General features: G+C 38.0%; 1 protein-coding gene across 1 annotated transcript in view; it reads right to left on the bottom strand.

Annotated features, from left to right (window-relative positions):
- CFAP43 (cilia and flagella associated protein 43) overlaps nucleotides 1-24,821 on the bottom strand; it is a 106,155-nt gene that overhangs the window by 55,148 nt on the left and 26,186 nt on the right. Inside the window, exons 7-19 of the mRNA XM_039243999.1 lie at nucleotides 24,689-24,756; nucleotides 22,589-22,720; nucleotides 21,539-21,655; nucleotides 18,658-18,738; nucleotides 15,160-15,308; nucleotides 12,650-12,753; nucleotides 8,800-8,940; nucleotides 7,804-7,976; nucleotides 6,582-6,731; nucleotides 4,236-4,366; nucleotides 2,201-2,348; nucleotides 1,092-1,193; nucleotides 284-361 (exon numbers count right to left, since the gene is read on the bottom strand). Of these exons, the coding sequence (XP_039099930.1) occupies nucleotides 284-361; nucleotides 1,092-1,193; nucleotides 2,201-2,348; nucleotides 4,236-4,366; nucleotides 6,582-6,731; nucleotides 7,804-7,976; nucleotides 8,800-8,940; nucleotides 12,650-12,753; nucleotides 15,160-15,308; nucleotides 18,658-18,738; nucleotides 21,539-21,655; nucleotides 22,589-22,720; nucleotides 24,689-24,756 (1,574 nt within the window). The remainder of the gene's footprint in view (nucleotides 1-283; nucleotides 362-1,091; nucleotides 1,194-2,200; nucleotides 2,349-4,235; nucleotides 4,367-6,581; nucleotides 6,732-7,803; nucleotides 7,977-8,799; nucleotides 8,941-12,649; nucleotides 12,754-15,159; nucleotides 15,309-18,657; nucleotides 18,739-21,538; nucleotides 21,656-22,588; nucleotides 22,721-24,688; nucleotides 24,757-24,821) is intronic.

The following is a 24,821-nucleotide window of genomic DNA, read 5'->3' as shown; positions in this document are numbered from 1 at the left end:
TAATTTTTAAAAGTATAAACATATAACTTTGATAAAAATAAGTATTAAAAAAACAAATAAGACCCAGCGTTTCAGGAAGATGAAGAAAACCAAAATCACTGTTTTATATCTAGTGTCGTATGGTAAAAATCTCACCGTGTTAAAAGCACCTCAGAAAACTGAGCTTACTGGCAGAGGAGGAAATAATGAGTATAGCTCCTCATGCTGTGTTGGATAAAATAAATGTAGAAAGTAACTTTAGACGGGGGGCCAATGTATTAGTATATGAAATCACAACACTTACAGTTTTAGCAACTGCTTTGATTCCTGCTTTTATCTCTTTCCTTTTGTTGTAAAACAATTTAACTTCCTTTCTGATGGCCTGAAATGGAACAAGTATATCTCTTAGACAGGCAAGAGAAATATGACAGATAGGTAGATACATATATACACAGATACATAGATAGCACGCCTCTAGAAATAAAAAAATATTTAAAGACTAATGATACAAAGTGTACATGAAATAACATCACTGCAATGCCTTGCTTAAGTCAACTGTTACTATGTAAGTGGCCATCAAAGTAACTTGCAACTGATGTCATTTATAAGGCCAATGGAAAGAAGATAAATAGTGAAAAAATTAAATACAGACTAGTTGACAAAGGAAACCAATTTGCTATTTTATGGGGAACTTGAACGGGACTAACAAGCTAAATTCAGACACGAGCCACTACCTTTGTCACCTTCCTGCACATCTGAAGCCACCATGTCCTTTCTCCTGTTTCTGGACCACTCTTTTTCTTTAAATCAACTTTGCAGTGTCCCTCAACATTCACCCCAACATGAGGTATCTGATTATTCTTCAGTTTGGCTCCTGTAGACATTTTTTTTCTGTTTCATATTAGCTTAAGAACACTTCTTAAAACTCAAAATAACCTAATCTAAAAGACTGGGCTAGTTTACGGTGTTTGCTTTCAGGAAAGTCACACTTGTAGGGTACAACACTCTGCCTAGTAATATCTCACTCTACTTCCTAACTTTCCAATGGGTTTTCATAGGAAACTAGTCTATTTGGCACATTTTTTCAAACCTCTTCCATGTTTTATAAATACCTCCTGGTTTTTCTGTTGTATCCAGGGAATTTCCTTTGAATTATCAACTAGGATTAATTCCTCTTGTGATGAATCAATGCTTGGGTTCGTATCTTCATTTATCTTAGAAGAAGACAGATATTTCTTAAAATTAAAATTCTTCTTCTCCCACCCTACTTCATATAATTGCTTTGGATCCCTTTGCACTTGTTGCATTTTTTAAAATAATACCAAAAAATTTTGCCTGCCCAAGCAGTAATGTTTTATTAACTTAATTCCTGCCAATTTGTCCTTATATCAGCCACACTTTTCACTGAGAACAGAAATGATCAAACAAGTCACACATTTACCACATCCCTCTTCACCTCCTTCCTGTAATTGCAGATCCATGCTCCCCTTCTTCCCTATTCTTGCCCTCCTGACCCCACCTTTGTACCCTCTTTTAATTTAGATCTCAGCTTACAAGTCGGCTCCTTAGAGAGGTTACTCTAGCCAAACACTAGCATTTTTATTTGCCAAATAGGTCTTGTTACTATCTAATATTTTCTTATTTGAGTACTTATCTCTCCCTGCTCGCACCCAACTCTTAATTAGAATGTAAACTCCATGATTAGAGAAAATGTTACTCTCTTGTTCATGCCTATATCCCCCACAGCCTGGCACTTTGTAGGCATTCTATAAATATTTAAGTGATTGAATGAAAGAATGAATGAATGTTGTTCTCTGGCTAGACACTTCCAGAATAACGTATGTAATATAAAAGTAAAGAGAGACTGGTTTGATCAAGCACCAGAATTAGGGGTAAGATTTGTTTCACAGGCAAGCCCAGATATTGTATTATGGTTTAAATAAAATCTGAGATGTAATATTTGCTTTGAAAATACTGCTTTGAGAAAGGCTGAATATTTTGTCTCAGCTGTAGTTCATGCTCTTACTGAAAATCATGGGGTACCTGGATAAAGGGAAATATTATTAAATATCTGCTGAAGGAAAACCACAAACTGAAAACTGATATCTGATTTAGAAAGGAAGAAAGAGTGGGTGGGTAGAAGGCAGGGAAGGAAGGGGAGGAAGAGGAAGAGAGGGAGGAAGTGAGGGAGGAAAGGACAAACACTATATTGAAACTCAACTGTGTGTTCAGATGTTGATCCCAAATTCAAGGACTTTCTTTGTAATATACTTAAATGATCATTCTCCTTATCCATGGTGTTGCTCAGAGACATTAAAAGTTTCTGGCAATATTCAAGAATATCATTGGCTAAGTTTCCTCCAAATCGCCTATATTAATAAAATAGAGAAAATAAACAGGCTACAAAATCACAGTTTTAAAAATTTACATTTAGCAGCATTATTTCCAGATACCTAATCATTTCTACACAAAGAAATATGGCGGCCAATTCTTCACAGTGCCCTCTAGTTATTAGAGCTCTACTTAGAGGACAGCACTTTCATGTGCTCTGGGACATGACCAGCCTCTTGTCCTCTCTGAGGTGACCTCTCCTCACATGTCCCTATATGTCCTCTGTACCCACCCACCTTCATCACTGCACAGAAGAGCCACTTCTCTGGCAGCATCTTAGAATGTACTTGGCATTGCACTGCTTCATGTATATAATTACATTGTCCCCCTTTAGTCCTCAATACCTGCGCCCATCATTGAGGGAAGCATTACTTCCACTCAGTATACATCTCAAACTTACGCACATCACCATCGCCTGGAGGAGAGTTTGTTAAAAACAGATGATTCCGTTTCAGAAATATGACTCAGAAAGTCTGGGTGAGGACCAAAAATAAGCATTTCTAACAAGCTTACAGTTGCTGCAGAACCCCACCCCCACCCCCGAGTAACAGTGTTGTAAACAATTTAGAGAGGGTGTTATTATGTGCCTAAAGGTCAAAGTTAGTAAGTCCTGGACCAAAGTTTCCAACTCAGCTTTGAGTCAGAAGTTCATGTAATTACCCATGAGTGGAAATGTCCTTATTTCTATAAAGAGGTCTCCAGCACTTGTTTGCTGTTGCCTGAGATGCTGTTCGTTCACTTACTGTAAAGGGTATATTAATTAGGACTTACATATGAGAGACAAATTAGTATTTTATTCAGATGCCATGCATAAACTGGCCCTGAGGTTGCAGTGTTCAAATGAGTCTTTGAAATAAGTGACTACCACAATTATTAAAATAATTATATAAAATTTTCATTTACCTTTATTTAACATTTACATATATTTAACATTTTCACAATGTCACTGGGGAAAGGCCATGTATTGTTACTGTTTTAATGGCAGGAGGCACCGTAAAATACTGTTTTTGTAAAAATAAATTGCACATTGACTAGTTCTATCCATTGAAAGATCAACCAAGGCAATATATAAAGTCTAGGCTGTCACTTCCAGGCTCTCTATCCCCTGGTCATCATATACATGCTTGAGTAATATTTTATTTAGAACTTTAATTTTAATCTAAGCAAAATCCAAATTAATATTGTCTAAACTAAGTCTAACTAGAGAAGTATATCTACATGTGTGCAAACACACATATGTAGCTATGTCAGGTTTTTAAGGGATGAAGAGGAGTTTTTAAAATTATGGACTCTTCAGAATTATCCTCATTCCTTGAACTCCTCCAACGGGTGTTATGAAAGGGAAGCCTAATCATCTCATATGTACTAACTCTGTCTTGTTATTTTTTGTGTTTTGATGCTTTGACATCTGGGGCTTTGGCCCTTCCAGTACTAGCCAGTGGAGCCACCTTTAAAATGCAAACTACCCAATCCAGAGCCCACACTTCCAACTCAGGGTTACTATTTCCCTGCCCTATTCACCCCTGGACCAAGTACCAGACAACCAGGGCCAGCCCCCATGCCCCAGAACCTGCTGAAATTATCCAAACTAGCAAAACCTGTCTGCTCCTTCCCATGGAAATCAAAAGAGGCTCTTGCCCACGTTTCCTTTGTTCCCTCTGCCTCCTGACCCACTCAGGGGCTTCCCCATGTGGTCCCGCCACAGAGCTTGCAAACCTCCTCCTCTTGGGATCTGTGGGTATAATAATCTTTTCAATGGCAACTGTCTCTTGTTATGGTGACCTTGCTGTATATTTGTAATAATAACAAAATCTTCATTTTAAACACTAAACCATATGAAGTTGCTTATTGTATATTGTACATACCTCCATCTGAGGTAAACTAGGGTGCCATCATCTCTCCCATTCACTAGAATGTTTTTTCCATCAATTGAAATTCTCGCTGATTGAATCCCATGCCCCTGGTGAGAATGACTCCGGCTTCGAGCAAACGTTTCCTTAATAGGAACAAAGTGCAGAAATTACAAATGCAATTCCACCACGTAGTTTTTCTAAAGGGGGTTACATGCACTTTCGCTTGTGGGTAAATCTGTTTCTATTTGTTCACAGCATTTTATTTGGCATGGAAGTAGCCTCTTAGTAATACATAGTACTGAAAATCCCTAGTTCAAAACACATTCACCAATATTGATTTCTCATTTGTGTAGAATGGAAGGAGAGGGATTGTTATCACCAATTTATAATAGGAAAACCAGACACACAGAGGCAAATTGCTGAAAGCTTCAAAGTTAGGGAAGGAGACTTGAACAAGCAGAAATGTCAGATTCAGATGCCTTCAAGAGTCAGGTAAGTTTCATTTACACGTAATGAGTTGTTGAGAGAGGGTAATAGGCACTGTGAAGAATGGAGGGTACCATGCCCCGCATGGAGGATGCTAAACCAGTTCAAGTAGAACCCACACAAAACACATCACTGATTTGGTACACAGGGCAACAGTTTAAGCTCTTTGACTAAAAACTGGGATTTATATGTCACACTGGTTCTCAACCATGATCTTTTTTTAAATTTTAACTTTTTGAATAGGCAATATATTCAAATGTTTCAAAATTCAAAAACAATGCTGTGAAATGTCCTTTCTATCTCCATTCCCCAACCACCTCCAAAGCCAGTGTAATTAATACTTTTAATATCCTTTCAGATGTCTTTTAATGCATAGGAGCAAATTTTTATGCAATTATAATTTTTAACATAAACTGTAGCATAATACATTATTATATTATGTACCTTGCTTTTCCTTCTGACCATAGACCTTGAGGTTTTTTCCATACTGTGGCATAAAGATTTTATCATTCTGCATAACATTCCATGTTTTCTTGATGTATTGTTTATATACAATTATTTATCCAGTCCTCTATTGATTGTTATTAGGTTGCTTTTACAAACAGTGCTGCCATGAATAACCTCATGTATGAGGTGCTTTGCACAGAATCACCTAGAAGAACTTTGTTGTCTTGCCATGTCATGGCACCATCAACTGTAGCATGTTATAAATCACTTGAGGGACGCCTGGGTGGCTCAGTTGGTTAAGCATCTGACTCTTGATTTCAGCTCAGGTCATGATCTCACAGTTTGTAAGTTCAAGTCCTGCATCAGGCTCCATGCTCTGACAGTGTGGAGGCTGCTTGGGATTCTCTCTCTACCCCTCCCCTACACATGTACTCGTTCTCTCTCTCTCTCTCTCTCAAAATAAATAAATAAACTTTAAAACATTTGAATAAGAGACAATATAGCAAAGTTTGCAAATAGTCCACTTCAACATAATCAAGACTTTTCCTGTACAATAATAGTATCAGTTTTGCCCAACTGTATTCCAAATATGCTTTCTTACACAGATGAGTGAGGAGAGCGGGATGTGCACACCAGGGCCCGGTTTACCGGGTTTGTAGGTGGTTGCAAGGCTTCAGGTGTGTGAGGAAAAACCCTGGGTAAGAATCACTGACCTCACTAAAGTATACTGAAAACCAGTACGACCTGGTCTCAAAACCTAGAAAAGAAACCTACACATTTTTGGAAGATGAAAATATTTTCACTTTCTCGATACAAATCAGAAAATGGCAGCAGTATTGGTGATGTTGAGGTTGGTCTGCAAGGGATGAAGGAGAACTCTCCCTTCTGCTCTTCCAGCATCACTTGGAGAGTTGGGTAGGGGGCAGTAGCAACCAGCCCAGGGTCCCTAGAGGCCAGGGAGATAGGGGTAATAATCCCTAGGTTTGCACAGCAATTCACTATTTCCAAAGCATTTTTGCATACACCCTCTTACTGGCTCTCATTAGAATCTCACAAGATGAGGGCATGGAAGGTTCTCCGAATTTTACAAATGAGCATCTGAAGCTCACTGAAGTTCAGTGAGTCTCCTAGACACACAACTAAGTGGTGATGGAGGTGGGCTGAAGCTCATCTACAGTGTCTGGGTCTCATGCTTATTATATGCAGAGAACGGTCTACTGGTTGATGTTTCCTCCCTTGGAGACTCAAACCCTCAGCACATAAAAACACTGGTAAAATGTTGAAGTCAATACTACCGCCAGTGGTGAATAAGTTATGAGTTAATTCACTTAAGAAAGAAGTACAATTCCTTCCCTAAGGGCTTTTGTTCCTTACATGAGATTAAGATAAACATCCCCAAGATTTAAAAAAAAAAAGATTGTTTACCAAAGTGTGAACATCTCGGATACACAGAATTCCACCTTTAGCTATTGTTGTGAGCCACAGTCCATGTGGAGACAAAGAGAGGATGCCAGGTCCATAGTGTTTGCTTTGCACTTTTTGGTATGGCTTAAGAATGCAAATACCGCTATGTTCCTGCCAATCAAAGAACAGGACTCCATTATAGAAAAGAGCAAGGGAGCAGCACCAAAGGGTTGGCAGTTGTGGATATATGGTCAGATTAAAATCTGCAAATGCTGTCAATGGAAATGAACTGATACGCCACATTTTTTGCACCATATTTTCATGTTTGTAAATTAAAGTTTATTCTGACCAACTAAGAAAAGTCATTATGCATTAGCTACTATTAAAGATCCCAGCCTACACTGACACTATTTCCTTTTTACTAATCCTTTTCAAATACCCGCAGGCTCAAGACAATTAAGTGAGTCAGTATTCCCTCATGTACTCCCACCTCCAAGCCCCTGCACATGCTGTGACTTTAGTCTGAAATGTCCTTCTCCACCCCATTCCCACCAGTCCTATCCCCTCCCTACCTCAGCAACCTCCACCCCCTGCCAGAATTGTACACAATATTTCTCTGTGTCTAAATCTGACCTATTATTCAAAGGCCAGTTCAAATATTACTTCATTGGCGAAGCTTTTCTTGAATCCTACTTGCCACAAATATTTCTTCTTTCTTGGAATTTCTGTCTCATACCTTGCTGACTTTGGCTTCCCTGGGAGAGAAGAGTTTAGAGAGGAAGGGTGGTAGATAATCCGGGCCAGTGAGTGTAGCAGGAGTGATAGGATAGAGGTTTGAATAGAGTGTGGTACAAGATGGCAGAAACACAGTTTATCTGCTCTGCACAATTTTGCTTACGGCTTACATGCAAAGTTCCATGGAAAACCATAGAGCCTGTAGCCCCTGACACCTATGGAATACATGCTCTAATGCTACACTGTTTTTAAAAACACTAAACTAATAGTGTTACCTGCATGTTTATCTGATGAGCATGATGCATGTAGCACAAGTATGAGGTTGCTCAAAGGTATTTATGATGGATTAACAAATAATACTAATAATGTATCTAATTCAAGAAAATTATGTTACTATAGCAAAGCAATTTGTTAACTGGACTATAATGTTAAAGCATGGATCATGTCTAATTAACACATCAATCTTGATTGTTAAGATAAATAATAGCACGCTTAAGTTTTGGCATACGTCTTCAGGAAGAAGGTAGCTGCAGATGTATGGCACATGGTTACAGAAGCCATATACTTGGTGACTTTGATAGTCCAACACGGCAGAGGACAGGGGGTGTTCTATCTCATACAGATATTTGTGAATGAGTTCATCTCTCAGCCTCCCTCTTTCATCAGCAAAGCTTGTAGAAACTGTTAAGATGTGAGGGAGAAAAGAGATCATTTGCACCATACAGTGATTTTATTCTTTAGTCATAATAAATAACTATGAAAAGCAAAATAAAAAATTTAAATGCTCATTGAAAATACAGAGGCTATTAGTGGACAAAAAATGATTTAAAACAACATGGATCCACTAGAACTACTCGAGTATTAAGTGACTGATAGTAAAATATCTTTTATAAGGCCTTGGTTAATTTAATCAATTAGGCAGAGACATATTAAAAGATATTCATGATGATCTGGAGAGTCTTAATTAAGACACAAGAGTACTTTGAGGTTTTCAGCTCTCTTACACTCTGTAATTATGTATTTACAATATAGCTACTCAGATATGTTTGTTATCTAAGACAAAGAGTGTCTATTTTATCAGACTTCTTTATCCAAAAAGCTTTCTTTACAGTTTTATCAGTGAAAGTTACTACCCAGTAACCTAACTGAATTTAACTATGTATATTTAAAGCTACACAACAAGACATATCACAAGACACATCAATCTGACAAAAGCACCAGTTGATCCTGGTCCTCTTCTCAGGGAAGAAGATAGATTCATATGAATGACAAGGCCTTGAGGAAAGTCTACATTTCACATCATTTAGCAGCCACATCATTTTCACTTTGTAAGATGTATAAAAGATGGCCACTTTACCTCTTACATGTTAAGAGGGAAAAGATGCAATCACCAGAGAAAAGAAAGAAAAAGAGTGGGGGGAAGGAAGGCAGGCAGGCAGGCAGGCAGGCAGGCAGGCAAACAAGCTAAGAAACTACTCATCTGGGTTGCTTGATTTTTCTTTACCTTGTGGTAATGTTTTAGGCAGAGTAAATATTTCCAATCTGCTTCTTCCTGTTTCTGGAAGTGGTGAAAGCACCATCACTTCTACTATGTCTGTTTCCAAAAGAGACACTGTGGATATTTGTAAACTGTCTTTGCCCACCTCTAAAAGCAAAAGGAAATCATCGTAAGTCCTCATTCATAAGTTTAAAGAATCTTTTATCTTCTCAAGTAAGATACCACATTATAGGATTGCCTTCAGTAAACCTTTAGATTTCAATTTATTTATTGCATATTTAAAGTGACCTTTTTATTTTTTTTAAGTTTATTTATTTTGAGAGAGAGGGAGAGAGAGAGAGTACGCATGAGCAGGGGAGGGGCAGAGAAAGAGGGAGAGAGAGAGAATCCACAGCAAGCTCTGAATTAGCACCTAAAGTGACCTTTAAACATAAGTGATGTGGGGAGGGGGTGCCTGGGCGACTCAGTCGGTTAAGGGTCCAACTCTTGATTTTGGCTCAGGTCCCCCATGTTGGGCTGTGTGCTTAGAGCCTGCAGTGGATTCTCTCTCTCTCCCTCTCTCTCTGCCCTTCCCCTGCTCATGCTCTCGTTCTCTCTCTCTCTCTCTCCCTCTCCCTCAAAATAAATGAATAAACTTAAAAAATAAATACAAGTGACGGGGACATTTTAGATGAACAATGAGGGATTCTCATGACTGGATATCTGGGTTGATAGATTCAAGCCAGCTCAGTTGGACCGAGTTTCTTTCCCTGTCAGAGAAGCCTCAGGAGTTTGCTGTGTTCACCCCACCCAGCAACACCTGCCAGCTCTGGCCCCTTCATTGCCCACTGTGGCCTGTTTGCCCACTCCTAGTATTGGATAAACTCTGGCATCAATGTTCTCAGCATCTGTAGTCAAGACATTGCAGGTATGGTGGAAATACCCATGACTTTATGAGTTTGCTTCTCTGGAAATCGGGCCTCTGAAAGGTGGCATGCCTGGGGCACACCTTCAGTTCTTTCCAGAGTCACCACTCCCCCTTTCCACAGGGGCTGTTCTATATGTGCCCACTTTCTCAGGCCCCCAGTATCAGCCCCTCCCCTCAGGTATTCAGCTGGTAGCAATTCCTCCGACAACAAAGAAGGCCAAAGACATCTGATACAACGTGGACCTTAATGTTCTTTAAAAAAAAAAAAAGAAAAAAATATGTATGTATGTATGTATTTTGAGAGAGAGAGAGAATAAGGGAGAATGAGTGGGGGAGAGGCAGAAAGAAAGGGAGAGAGCCTGCTCCATGCTGTCACCACAGAGCCTAACGTGGAGCTGGATCCCACAAACTGTGAGATCATGACCTGAGCCAGAATCAAGAGTCAGAAGCTTAAATGACTGAACCACCCAGTCACCTCGACCTCAATGTTCTTATTCAGAAGACATTTTTGTATCAACAAGATGGAATCATTTACATCTCTGATTTTGAATCCACACCACCAATCATTTACTAGATCATGTCCTCTCAGGACCTCATTGTATTTGCTTGTGTCTTTTATGGTTTCTTCTCTTCAGCTCTCAAGACTACCCAATCTTCAGATTGGGACTGCAACTCTACTTCCCCACTGTAGCTGTTGTTCAATTCTATTTCTCCACTGGAAACTTCTTAAAACAGGAGTGGCTACTTATTGACTTCATTTTCTGACCGCCACCCCTTCCCTAATCTCTTTGTCCCTCTATTCCAAGGAAGCAGCACTTCCAGGAGTTACCGGCTCATGGGCACATGCATGAGGGCCTCATCCCAGCCCTCACTGCATTCACATTTCTGCCAGTCCACACCCTTATCAGCGTTCCTCCTTCAAGCTCTTTCTGGAGTGTGTGACTCCCAGTGCTCTCATTATATGGCCTGTCCTCAGTTTTCTTCACTGCCTCATCTTCCTCTGTCCATAACTGCAATGGAAGTTGCTTTCCCCATCCCACAATCTGACCAGATAGGTTAAAAAAATGGAATATTTAGGCAAGATGTGCATCCACTGTGAGGGAAGCCATAGGTCCTACCACAGTCTGTATCTTCGAATATACATATTTAGCTTACCTGTTTGGCCTCATTAAGCAATTAGATATTGACCTCCACTCTGTCTTCTTAAGCCTTCTCATCAGCTTTCATAATTTCAAGATCAAAATTCTATTATTAAAACTTGAACTACAAATCTCCATTTCCAAACATTAGCTCAATATCCCCAAATAAAGAGCTTATTAGCTTCAAATCTACACAAGTCTCGTCAGCTCACACTATCCCTCCACCTTTCTAACTTCCTTTTTTTCTTGAGTTTTTACTTCATTTGATGACACCATAAACTTCCATCATCCAGGCTAGAAGTTTGGGAGTCGTTGCTGATCCTCCTCTTTGACATTTGATGGAATACCAAAGGCCTGGCAATTCCATCGCTCAGAGCTGTCCCCTCCTTTCTCTTTCAGTGACTGCTGCATGGTGCGTGCGCCGTGGATAAGAGCATGAGCCTGAAGACAGACTTCTGAATTTGAGTCTTGGCTCCACCACTACTTAGCCGCATGACTGAACAAGTACTCAACCTCACTGTACCTCAATTGCCTTATCTGTAAATTGGGATAGTAATAGTCTCTACCCCATAAAAGTTGTAAGGATTAAATGAATTAACACATCTAAGCCAAGTTCTTAGAACACTATCATATGGCAAAGAATCCCTCAATAAAGGTTGGCTATTGTTATGATTATGTCACCTCCGGCATGGGCTACTAGAATTGTTCCCTAACTCCTCTTTTCTATTCCATTCTCTTGCCTTTCCGCTCCATCCTTCACACTTGTGGCAGAGTCATCCTCCAAAGTCAAATCATACCAGGCTCATCTGGAAAACCTCTGATGGTGTCTCATGATCCACAGAAAAAAGTCCAGACTCCTTGCAATGTAATTCAAGGCCCTCATCTTCTTTCTGACTTCACTGCCATGATCGTAGTCTAGTAAACTCTTCTGTTTACCTATTACACCAGACTTCCTGCCATTCCAATGGGCCTTTGCTCAGACTTTTCTCTTGAGCTGGAATACTAATATGCCCCATTCTCTACTACTTAAACCCTCAGAGAACTCTCCCCCAACCCTCTGCACCTCCTTATCTGGGGCCCTCTTTGCCTCCACTCCTTTCCTCATACTTGGCATTTTTAATTGCTTCTTCCTCTGAGACTACACAGCACTCTGCTTATTCCTCCACCATGAAATTGTCTCCTTGAACTTTTCATGTCTCCACTGACCTAGGTTCAGCATTTTGGACCTAGTAGGCACTCACTAATATTAAAAAGTTAATGAATAAATTTAAAATGTGTTTGGGGGAAAATATACCAGATCTACCACATAACTGCTACCTCACCTGCCAGGTCTGTGGTTTACCTAGACATGTGGATGACATTACTAACATTATTTAAAGAGCAAATATTAAAGATGCATGTACTAAAACTTTCTTTAGCTATCTCTAGTAAATACAGATCAAGTATTTTAAAATATATTTCAAGGATAAACCAATCAAACTACTTTTTGTGATAACATTAGAAATATCTAGCATTGTATATAATATATACATATTATATAATATATAGTGTGTATAATATATATAACATACCATATATAATATCTAACACGAGGAATATCTAAATTAATTCATTAATTTAGTTAAGAAAGTTTATTTAGCTCAATTATGTGCCAAGCAGACATACCAAAAATCCTGTAAATATGATGCAGGAATTTTCCTACATAACTTACAGCAGTTATTTAAATGTTTCTTTTTTAAAAATACACTAGAGCCCCATTTTCACAACTTTAAATTCTTTGGAATAAAGAGACCAATATTCCATGTTGTACCTACGAATCCAAGGATCTGAAACAAGCTTGATGGATTGGCATTGATAATAAAGATGCATCCTTCTGATGTTCCAACTAATAGATATATCCCTCGCTGGTCATAACTAGGAAAGAAGAAATATGAGGCTCAGATTTTGTTTGTTTCACCAATAATATGGTAAATAAACTTATTGACTAACAGTGTGGAGATACATTCAAAACCAGTTATTCCTATGGCTTGTGATTTTTAACATTATCTCATCTTATAAAAAACCAAGTGACTATAGGTAAAAACAATCATTACATTCTAGGTTAATATTATTTCCAAATTGTATCTTGAAAGTGCACAGTTAAGAAGATGCAGTAGTAGTTCATTGTAAGTGAATGAAAATATGACACCAGAGCTTTCTTGGTATTGCAAGTGGAAATAAACAATTCTCAAACTAGTAATCAGTGTGACATCTCAGCACTCTTCAGTACTAGCGCCCAGCATGAAGAGGAAGAATGTAGTGAAATGTTTCTGTACGTCTTAAAATTAGAAAAATGGGAAAACAGAAATTATAATAAGAGAAAAGGAGCAGCGAAAGAGGAGGTGGCAAAGGTATAAATGGAGCAAGGTTACAGAGCCTTCCCCTTAGCTGGAGGGAGCCCTGAGCAGGACAACACAGCAGGTAGAAACCTGACTCCTCCAGGAACTCGCTAGGCAATCCTTTAAGGGCTTCTCTTAATTTCTCTGAACCTTAAATTTCTCATTTGTGGAACAGGGACAAGCATGATACCTCTCTGACTGGTGTAGTGAGGTTCACATTTAGTAAGCTACAATATGTGACAGTACCTCAAACTATAAAGGAAGGCACCAATGTCACTTATTAATATTTGCTATTCTGATAAATTATCAAAAGAAAGAATAGTAACACAGGAGTCTAAATCCAATGTTTCTATGCTGTCTTCTAAAGAGCATTACTTCAAAAGATTTGAAATCATCTAGATGCCCATCAATATAACCTTTGGGCCACCTAGGTGGCTCACTTGGTTAAGTGACTCTTGATTTTGGCTGAGGTCATGATCTTACTATTGTGAGAACGAGCCCCATGTCAAGCTCTGCACTGGGCATGGAACCTGCTTAAGATTCTCTCCCTCTCCCTCCATCCCTCCCCTGCTTGCTCTCACTCACTCTCTCTCTTTCTCTGTATAAAACAAAATAAAAACCAAAAAACCCAGTCTTTTAAAAATGATGGTATATTGGGTCTTTACCCAAAAAATACAAAAACACTAATTCAAAGTGTTACATGCACCCCTAAATTTATTACATCATTATCTATAATAGCCAAATTATGGAAGCAACCCAAGTGTCTATCAACAGATGAATGGCTATATGTGTGTATACACACACACACACACACACACACATACACACACACACACAGGAATATTACTCAGCCATAAAAAAGAATGAAATCTTGCCATTTGCAATGACATGGATGGAGCTAGAGAATATAACATTAAATAAGTCAGTCAGAGACAAATACCAAATGATTTAGCTCATACGTGGAATTTAAGAAACAAATGAGCAAAGGAAAAGAAGAGAGAGAGAGAGAAACCAAATATACGTTAACTGTGGAGAACAAACTGATGGTTACCAGAGGGGACGTAGGTGGGGGTATGAGTGAAACAGGGGAAGGATTGAGAGTACGCTTATCATGATGATCACTGAATAATGTGTAGAAATGATGAATCACTATACTGCACACCTGAAACTAATATATAAATATATATATAAACTAATATAATAATATAACACTGTATGTTAACAACACTGGAATTAAAATAAAAAATGATGGTATATTTACATAATGGAATACTATGTACCATAAAACAGAATAAGGAAGGTCTTTATGTGTAGATTAGGAAACATTGTCCAAAATACACCATTAAGTGAAAAAAATGAGGTGTAGAACATTGTATATAGTTTGCTACCCATTAAAAGCAAAGACGTTTAAATAAAAACTTGAAAAGAAATAAAAGCAAAGGCAGTGACTCTGGACCCCCACTACTTGGGTTCAAATCCTGACATTTGCCACTTACTATCTGTGTTAAAATTAAGCAAGTTATTTAACACATTGTGCCTCATGTTCCTCCTCTGTAATGGAGACTACAAGTATCCACCTCAGGCAATAAAGTGTATAGCACATTCTAAGTGCTTGATAATTACATGTATAATTAAAAGGAAGTACTTATCTTTTTTTTTTTTTTTTTTTTTTTGCTTATTTATGGATAGAATAACTCTGGAGAAAAGACATGAGACACTGGTAACAGGCTGCCTCCAGGGAGGGAGAACTGAGTGTTTGGGGACAAGAGTGGGAGTCTTTTCACTATGCACCCCTCTGTACTTTTTGAATAGCGACCTGAGGCAATGTATTAATTTTTAAAACAAAGCATGTAAAATCTAAAGTTAAAAGAAATTATGGCTTCACTGGAATTCTCAACAGACAAGACTGACAATGCTGCTGCCAGAAGCAAGAAGTACTTACATGAGGTGCTGCACAGACCATTTGGAGGGAAAGGCCTTGAAGATTGGCCGAGGGGCCTCAGGATTCCTGACATCGAGGAAGTGGACGAAGCCCCCCTGGGTGCCCACAGCCACAGAGAGGGAGGAGGGAGAGCAAGCCAGAACAGTCGACTGTTTAAAATAATACCAGATGCTTAACTTCCTTGCACCAGAACACAAAGTCTGCTCTACTACACATAAGAATCTACAAGTTTATTTGAAAAGCCCTCAGAATGAGGACCTTGGCAAGTGCTGTGTGGTATTACAAATTAGACATGCAGCATTCCTGAGCTAGTCAATTGCATAAGTCACAGGAATTTGTACATCTTATTCTTTTTTTTTAAATTTTTTTTAATGTTTTATTTATTTCTAGGAGAGAGAGAGATAGCGCGAGCAGGGGAGGGTCAGAGAGAGAGGGAGACACAGAATCTGAAGCAGGATCCAGGCTCTGAGCTGGCTGTCAGCACAGAGCCCGACGCGGGGCTCGAACCCACGAACCGCGAGATCATGACCTAAGCGAAAGTCGGACGCTTAACCGACTAAGCCACCCAGGCGCCCCTGTACATCTTATTCTTTAATCCTAAAGTTAGCATCATAAAAATATAAAGAGATTTCTCAAGCTTTAAACCATAGCTTCATTTTTATCCCTAAAGGATCATGAAATGATTATGCCAATAACAATAAAAAAATAAAATAAATTTAAAATACGTTCCTAGCACTTTTGGACATCTTTATAGAACGTTAGTGATTTTTTTTAAAATCAGCATTCATCTATTGGCTAATGGTAGATCCTGGGATGCTGGTACAATAGAGGAAGACTGAAGAAATAATCACATCACTGCACCGTGGATTCAGTAGCCAAAGACATGCATTGCAGATTCCTGCTTTCCTCACAATCATCTACAGAATATGAGGCCTAGGGGAGTAAATTTGCTTTCATGACACTGAAGCAATCACATTCATTCCTCTATAATTATATTTTGTAGGCTGTTTTGAATAAGAGCATAGAACATTAGAAATAGAAAAGACCTTAAGAGATAATCATTTGGTAGAACAGAAAATGGAGGGCAAGAAAAATGTAGCAATTTGCCTCAGGATCCCATAGCTGGCAACAAAGCCATGAACTCATTAGCGTGCACAGGTGTCCAACCAAACATGTTTTTATTTTATTCTTACAGGTGAATTTTCCAAGGATGAGTCTTTATTGTGGTATCTCAGTGTGAAACTGGAAACGAAATGGTGTGAGTTTTTCTTTTTTTCAGCTGAAAGTCTTTATGGGGTGTGTGTGTGTGTGTGTGTGTGTGTGTGTGTGTTCTCAAAATAATCAGTTGCCATTCCAGGGCAATAGTTGGCTAGGTTAAAAATATACAGTGATATCTGGAGGGGTCTTATGGTCTTATGTGCCATCAAGGGAAGCTGCTAGTGTCTAGACAGCCTCCCATCATGGTGCTGGGCTCGGGTATCTGCCTAAAATGTTCATGGGGAACACAGTCCTGGGCACAGGCAGGAGACCTGGCCTCATAGTGCCGGGTCAGTGCACTTATCAAATACCCACAAGGCAGCAGTATCCTTCAGGGAGGGGCAACCACCAATTGTCCCCAGCGTAGCCTGAACCATGTGAGGGTACCATGCCTGGTTGGGAGCTCAGTGAACATCTGTCAAAGTAACTGTGAAAGCTGTTTGAATCTCTCCCCTCTGGTCTGGTGAAGGGAAGATCTGGTACAGAAATCAAGCCGTCTCATGGTGCCTATATCTCTCCTTAGCCAAAAAGAATAATGTAAGCCCTGATTATAGAGACTCTTGGGTGAGTTGTTAACCATTTGTATGCCTCTCATCTGTAAAAGGAGATGTGATGAGATGAGCTTTAAGATCTCTTCTAGCTCTAGTAATTCTAACAGAAATGAATACATACGAGCTCTTGTCACTAGAACATGCAGTCTACCCACATTTCAGTCTTTTAGGTAAGAATTTTCATGTTTACTTATTGGAGTGAGTTTTATATATTCCATTGAATTATGTGCCTTTTGTATCTTATGTGAGGTGTGATGTGTCCTCTTGTCATATGATTGAGATTTTAATTTTATAAAGGGAAGGACTGTAACTTCCCTATTACCAAGATCCATATCTTATCTAGAACTGTATAATACATCAAATGATAACAATTTCAGAGAGAAGTAGCATCGCCATTATTTCTTGGTCTTTTATGTTTTATAAATGTTACTTTATGTAAAATGTACTATGAACATAGCAGAAATACCGGGATCACCTTGTGGTGAGTGTTGTGAGCAATTGTGGTTTTCCATCAGCATCCATACACCTTCCTTCTATAAAATTTCTTGAATATCTATTGAGAAACCATCTCTCCTATTTTGGAGGTTCAGTGAAACAGATGTGACTCTATTATCAAGGCTAACCTTAAGCCAACTAGCATTTCTCATTCCCCTGTCCACAGCGAATAATTCAGGGATGCTAGTAAGACATTAGAAAATGGGACGCCTGGGTAGCTCAGTCAGTTGAGCAGCTGACTCTTGATTTCAGCTCAGGCCATGATCTCATGGTTCATGAGATGGAGCCTCATGTCAGGCTCTGTGCTGACTGTGTAGGGCCTGCTTGAGATTCTTTCCCTCTCTCTCTGGCCCTCCCCTCTCACTTTCTCTCTATAACACAATAAGTAGATAAGCTAAAAAATAAAAGACATTAGAAGACATTTAGCCTTGTAGAAAGGAGAAACTTCTTTTCTCTTCCTCCTCCTACTGAAGGAAGCTTTCTTCCCTGATGGTCTGACACCCAAGAGGTTGACACATGTGGCATTTGGGTACCACTAAAAGAAGCCTGGGATGAAACTAAAGACATAGAGGAAAAAACAAGATCCTTCATAATATTATTTGAGTTGCTAGACTGAACCACATCTGAGGCTGGACAAGTTCTATAGTTTATAGTTAATTAAGCCAACATCCCCCACTTCTTTCATTTTGGCTCAAGCTGGTTAGAGTGGAAATTTTCATTCATTTCTAACTGACCTCCTTGAGGTTGGATGGGACCATTTAACTAGTTATGGCCAAGGGGGTGATTCATTTCTGAGTTAAAGCACCTAACTGCTAGTTCTAGACCCTCTAGCACTCCCTTCCCATTCCATGGCACTGACGAGCTCTCTCCGCCTGGCTCCCTGAAAGAGAGACTGCGTGGAGCAGAGACCCTGCCAATCCACAAGGGACTTACAGCACTAGTGAGATATAAACCACTAGGACTTCAGAAACAATTGCCACCACGGAAAACTTTCTTATACACCAATATCGTACCTTATGTTCTACCTTTTGGGCTGCAGAATATACTTTATACACAAGAATTACTCTACATACAGAGGGTAAAAATACAATAAGGCATCTGTAACAAGTATTTCCATAGACTATTGACATGTAAATATGAAAACATAGATTGGATTAGAATTCAATATTTTAACCCATTTCTGAGGCACACTTACTGGGGTATTCAGGTAAATTCTGCTGGCACAAGTACCATCTTCTAAACACCAAACACAAACTTCCCCTGAATGTGTGAGTGTCTGTAAAAGAAAGAAAAATAAAACTCTAAATGGAAAACAAGACTCCATTATAGAGGCATATTTTAAATACCTTTTTAGTATGTCAATAACTCTGATGATTTAGTATAATACTCTATTTTACTTGTGTGGATTAGGATGACAGTCACAACACCACTGTTTCTGATTTAAACAAAAATTAACTGAAAGTTATCTTTAATACAATTTAAGTAATGCATAATAACTAATTGGGATCAGAAAAGTGAAATTAAAATTTTTTTCCATGTAACATAATTGAGTTACTTGGAAATTCAATGGGATTACTGCTTAATGAATACAGTTAGAAATAAGAAATTATAAATTTTTAAAACTAATAGACCTTGGTCTTAAGAGCAGTTTTAGTGTTATAGAAATTTTGAGCAGAAAGTAAAGAGTTATCCTCCCCCTCCCCCCACCACACACATATAATTTCCTCTATTATTATCTTGCGTCAGTATGGTACATTTGTTACAAATGATGAGCCAACACTGATACATTATTATTCACTAAAGCCCATAGTCTATATTAGGGTTCTCTTCATGTCACACATCCTACAGGCTTTGACAAATGTATGATATGTATCCACCATCACAGTGTCATACAGAATAGTTTCAATCCCCTAAAAAATTTGCTGTGCTCCACCTCTCTCTTTCCCACTGAGTCCAAGGCAACCCCTGATCTTTTTACTGTCTCCATAGTTTTTCTTTTCCCAGAACATCATATACCGCTTTCTCAAATTGGCTTCTTTCACTTAACATTATGCATTTATGGCTCTTCTATGTCCTTTCATAATTTAATATATATTTATTAACTATATTTTTATTTAATAATAATAAATTTCATTTATTCTTAGTGCTGAATATAATTCCATTGTATGGATGTATCACACTTTGTTTATCCATTCACCTATTGAAGGACATCTTGGTTACTTTCAAGTTTTGGCAATTATGAATAAAGCTGCTATAAACATTCATGTGTAGGTTTTTGTGTGGACATAAGTTTTCAACTAATTTTAGTAAATACCAAGAGGCCCAGTTGCTGAATCATAAGGTAAGAGTATGTTTAGCTTTGTGAAAAACTGCCAAACTTCCACCGTTACTGTACCATTTCAATTCCTACAGGCAATGAGTAAGTGCTTCTGTTGCTCCATATCCTTGCTAGCACTTGGTATTGCCAGTGTTTCAGATTGTAGACATCCTAACAGATGTGTGGTGTCATCTCATTGTTTTAATTTCCAATCTCTAAGTGATAAATGATGTTGAACATACTTTCATATACTTATTTGCTATCTGTATATTTTCTATGGTAAAGTATTCCCCAATTTTTTGCTCATTTTTTTAATGGATTTGGTTATTTTCTTATTGTTGAGCTTTAAGAATTCTTTGCACATTTGGGAAACCAGTCCATTATCAGACACATGTTTTACTAAGATTTTTCTCCCTGTCTGTGGCTTGTCTTTCCTTTCTCTTGATATTGTCTTTCCCCCAGTGTGCTAGCCTTTGATTTTAATGAAGTCCAACTTGCCAGTTTTTCCTTTCATGGATTATGTTTTGTATTGTGTTGAGAAAGTCAATGCCAAACTCCTATGCTATTTTCTGAGGAGTTATAGTTTCATTTTACATTTAGGTCCAGTGTGAGTTAATTTTTGTGGAAAGTGTAAGGTCTGTGACTAGATGGTGACAATAATGATGACAATGATGATAATTTTGCATATGAATGTCCAGTTGTTCCGGCATCATTTGGTTAAAATACTATCCCTTTTCAATTGAGTTGCTTTTGCTCCTTTGTCAAATGTCAGTCGGCTGTATTTGTGTGGATCTATTTCTAGGTCCTCTCTTCTGTTCCATTCATCCATTTGTCCAGTCTTTCACCAATACCATACTGTCTTGGTTACTCTAGCTTTGTAATAAATCTTGAACTTGGGTAGTGTTAGTCATATATTTTTTTCTTTAATATTGTATTTGCAATTCTGGATCTTTGCCTCTCCAGATAAACTTCAGAATCCATTTATTCATATTCACAAAATAACTTGCTGGGATTTTGATTGGGATTGCATTGAATCTTACTAGACTGTGGTGGGCACTGATAAGGTAAATTTGGAAAGTTTGGAAAGAACTGATACCTTAGCAATACTGAATCTTCCTATCCATGTACATGGAATATTTGTCCATTTATTTAGATCTTGTGTGATTTCTTTCAAGGGAGTTTTGTAACTTCTTTCATATAGATATTGTACATATTTTGCTACAACTCCCAAAATTTTAATGGGTTTGTTGATTAATCATATGAAAAATGAAATGTTTCTTGAGATCAATAACAGGTAAACAACGCCAGGGGAAAAAAGTTTCTTTTCTGAATGTAGCAGTTGGGTTTTATTTTTCTTAAGTAGACTGAATTCATATTTTGTACATGGTGAGTATTTCATTTTCATCCTCAGAGGGCCTGTACCACTCTGAAAGAGGGTAAATACTACTAGTTTAATGAGTGTTGATAACTCATGAGCGATGAACATGTTTAAGCTCAGGCTTGGGAAACTTGGGTGGTGAATATAAACAGGATGGCTTCTCAGACTTTAATTGCTCTGGCTGTTTTCAGAGACTTGACATTATGAAGTCACAATATAATGATGTCATTCTAACTGGGGAGTAGATTCGATGATGGAAGTGGTTGGCATTTCCATGATATCCTTAAGAATATCCTTTGACTCCCATTTGTGTAAGATTGCACAGAAACTTCCAAAAGCTTATTTTTAAATCCTCCTGTGAAATGATAAAATATTCCTTACCATGCAGTATTCATTTCCAGGTGAGATAAAGTCAACTGACTGAAATTTCCCATCACAAGCCTCTAGGACATTATCAAAGGTTGGCTCCTCACCAAAAGTGTAAATATAAACAGATCCCTGTTAAATATACCAAAAAGAAAGAAAGAAAAGAAAGGGAAATAAATATGATGTAATTGTTATGTGTGCAGTTCAGCAACTATTTATTAAACTGTGAGCAAGGTACTGTGTGGGAATAGGTGAAGGGAAATTAGAGATCAACACCAGTAAGGCCTTGACCTTGAGAAGCTTAATTTGATTATTGATTGACTGATTAATTCATTCATGCATCATTTTAAATAATCAACAAATAGGACTCTCTTCTCCGATTCCAAGCATTTGTTTTTCAAGTTATAAAACATAACAAAACATTTCTTCCTGACTTCAAAAATAAGTCTATTTATACAAAAAATCAGGGAGATATGGAAAACCAGAGAAGTTGGTAAGGTGAATGAATAAGTCTTATCACATACTAGACCATGGTGGGCATGGATAAAAATGTTTAAATAAGCCTTTGTGGAGATGTGGCTGAAGCTGTCACTTTATGACTTATTTATCATTCTCAGCTGCCAAATTTGCCTCTCAAAAAAAAATCTATCTTATAAGTTATGACTCTCTGCCACGTACCTGTAATATGGTATGGCACTTAACTAGCAATAAGAAATCAGCTTTCAACTGAAGACAAGTTCTTCATGTTTACTTGAATTAAACATGAATACTTCTATTCTTGTTGGTCTAGAAAATACAATTCTGTAGAGTCTAAATTTGATAGATAACTTACTGGACTCAGGGCCTTGCCCTTTTATTTACATGCACAAAAACAAACAAATGAACAACAACCAAAAAACCCTTTGTTACTTAAGCCTTTCAAGTTGGGTATTTTTTCATTTGTAACCTAAGGGGTCCTGACTAGTAGAGTATCACTATGCAGCATTATGCCCATCATTCCTGGAGAGCAATGATAATAATAATAATACTTGAAAAGTGTATATTAATAAACACAATATAGCATACCTTCTCTGTTTGAATCAGCAACATTTGGTAACTTGGAGAAAACTTCATATGTTCCACAAGCTCTTCAATCTGAAGAAAATCCTCTACTCTGTAATGTAAATCTTTAATAATAAAAGAATACACACAACCATCCTAGAGACCAAAAACAATGAGATAAATACAGAAAGTCAGCCTCAGTCAATGCATAGTATACTTCCATGTCAAAGAAGCTCAAATGTATTGACTACCACCCACAGTTTATGTTGGAATCATCATCAATGTTTATATTATTTCGAATGCCCTCTTATTTTTATTTAGGCAACTTTTAACCATATTCCTGGTCTAGTTTCAATTTTATCTCTTTTGTGCCACAAATTTTTTGTGACCTGTAAAACTGTACTGATCTCTCCTTTCTTTGAACTTCTTTAGTATCTATCTTTTTACCAAATTCTTCATTATACATGAGGTGGGGCAAATGAAGCAGTTCACTGTATAGCTTACATATAGCAGTCTGCTCACTTCAAGGAACACTAGTCTCAATGTAATTATTTAATCATTATTATATGCATTTTCTCCTTAAATGATCCAAAGGTAGGGTGTGTGGTGTTTATTTCATTTATATCGTCGAGTTTCTCTCACAGCGCTACACCCAGTAAAAATGGGTTGGTTGGTTATAAATGGATTTAGGTTAATTTAACAGTAGTTATTATTATTATTATTTAGTTATTTTTACAGTAGTGAAGAGGCTTTGGGCATATTCATCCATCATTTCTAGACTAGATCCCACTGTAACTAAAGTATATGCGTTAGTCAGATGGCTGGATTCCGATACTTGAGATCTGGGGGATAAAACCTACAATGTACTTTCTCCAAACTCATCACCATTCTCCATACTTCATGGAGCAGATGATCCCACCACTCCTTTAAACTAGGTGTTTTTTTTTTTTTAAGATTTTATTTTTAAAATAATCTCTATGCCTGATATGGGGCTCAAACTCACAACCCTGAAATTAAGAGTCACAGGCTCTACTAATTGAGCCAGCCAGGCACCCCTAAATTTGGTTTTGAAAAATGCCAAGGGTGGCCTTGAGAAGGACAGAGTCATAAAAGTCTCTAAATTCAGACTAAATGTAGGAGGTGAGGGAGCGGGGATAGTCTGTTGCAAGGTTGGTGGGGGGATTACCAGCTGAGTGTAGGTTTATGAGCTCCAAACTGCTCTTCATTGGTGGAGCTACATTTTTCACCCTGAAATCATTGCCTAACTGCCATCAGGGTCCTGGTAATATGATCTGTGGCAACGGAAGAGACAAAGCTAACAGTGGTCTTGGGACATCTACCAGTAGACCTGAGATGTTAGTGTAGGTTAGCTCCAAACTCTTAGCACTAATTACAACACCATAGAAAAGCAATGTGGTCTGAGCCCTTTTCATACTTAACTGAGGCTGTGTGCTCTAATAAAGGATAGCAAAGACTTTGGAGTTGGACATGCCTGAATTCAAGCCTCAGCTACTCCGTTTACTTGGTGGTGAATTCTGTAAGGCTTGACTCCTTCCTCTGTGTAAGGAGGATGTCAATAGTTCCTACCTGACAAGGTCGTTATGAAAACCAGGAAGATAATACAAGGAAAGCACTTAGCATGATGCGTGGCACCAAGTAAGTCCCAAGTAAATGAAGGCCATTAATGCTAATTCTAATGTGAACATTAACAATATGATACATGTAAGCTAAATGGGTATGCACCAGAAGTTAAGCTGAAGCTTAGACAAAAGGTTCCACATGTATCTGACAACCTAATATATTAAGTGCACAAACAGGCATGAAGTTGGGTGACAGGTATTAATTAGGTGTTCTGGGGGACTTGGAGTTTTTAATTCTATTTTTGATTATTTGCAGTCATCTAGCTACATAGTAGTTCATTATATTGTTCTACTTTTATATATATCTAAAACATTCTTCATATAAAAAGTTCTATAATAGCATCCAAAAGGGAAACAATTTTAATTAATAATCTGACAGAACCTGATGTCCTAAACTATGGCTCATAATAGTAAGTGGCAACAAATGGAAGCCATATATATATACTCTTAAAGGCAATTAATTTTGAAGAAAAAAATACATTACAATTCCAGAAATCAGCACGCCTCCCTTCTGATATGCCATGGTGATTGGATTAATAAGATGACTTCCCTCTTTTGGAAAAGAAAAACAAGGTATAACAAGTGACACATAATTAAAAGAGCAATACAAAGCAATT

Source organism: Hyaena hyaena, unplaced genomic scaffold (assembly GCF_003009895.1).
Source record: "Hyaena hyaena isolate Hyena2069 unplaced genomic scaffold, ASM300989v1 scaffold_233, whole genome shotgun sequence".
NCBI classification, from domain to species: Eukaryota; Metazoa; Chordata; class Mammalia; order Carnivora; family Hyaenidae; genus Hyaena; species Hyaena hyaena.
Note: the sequence above shows the minus strand (reverse complement) of the source record. Positions and strands in the feature narration are given on the sequence as shown.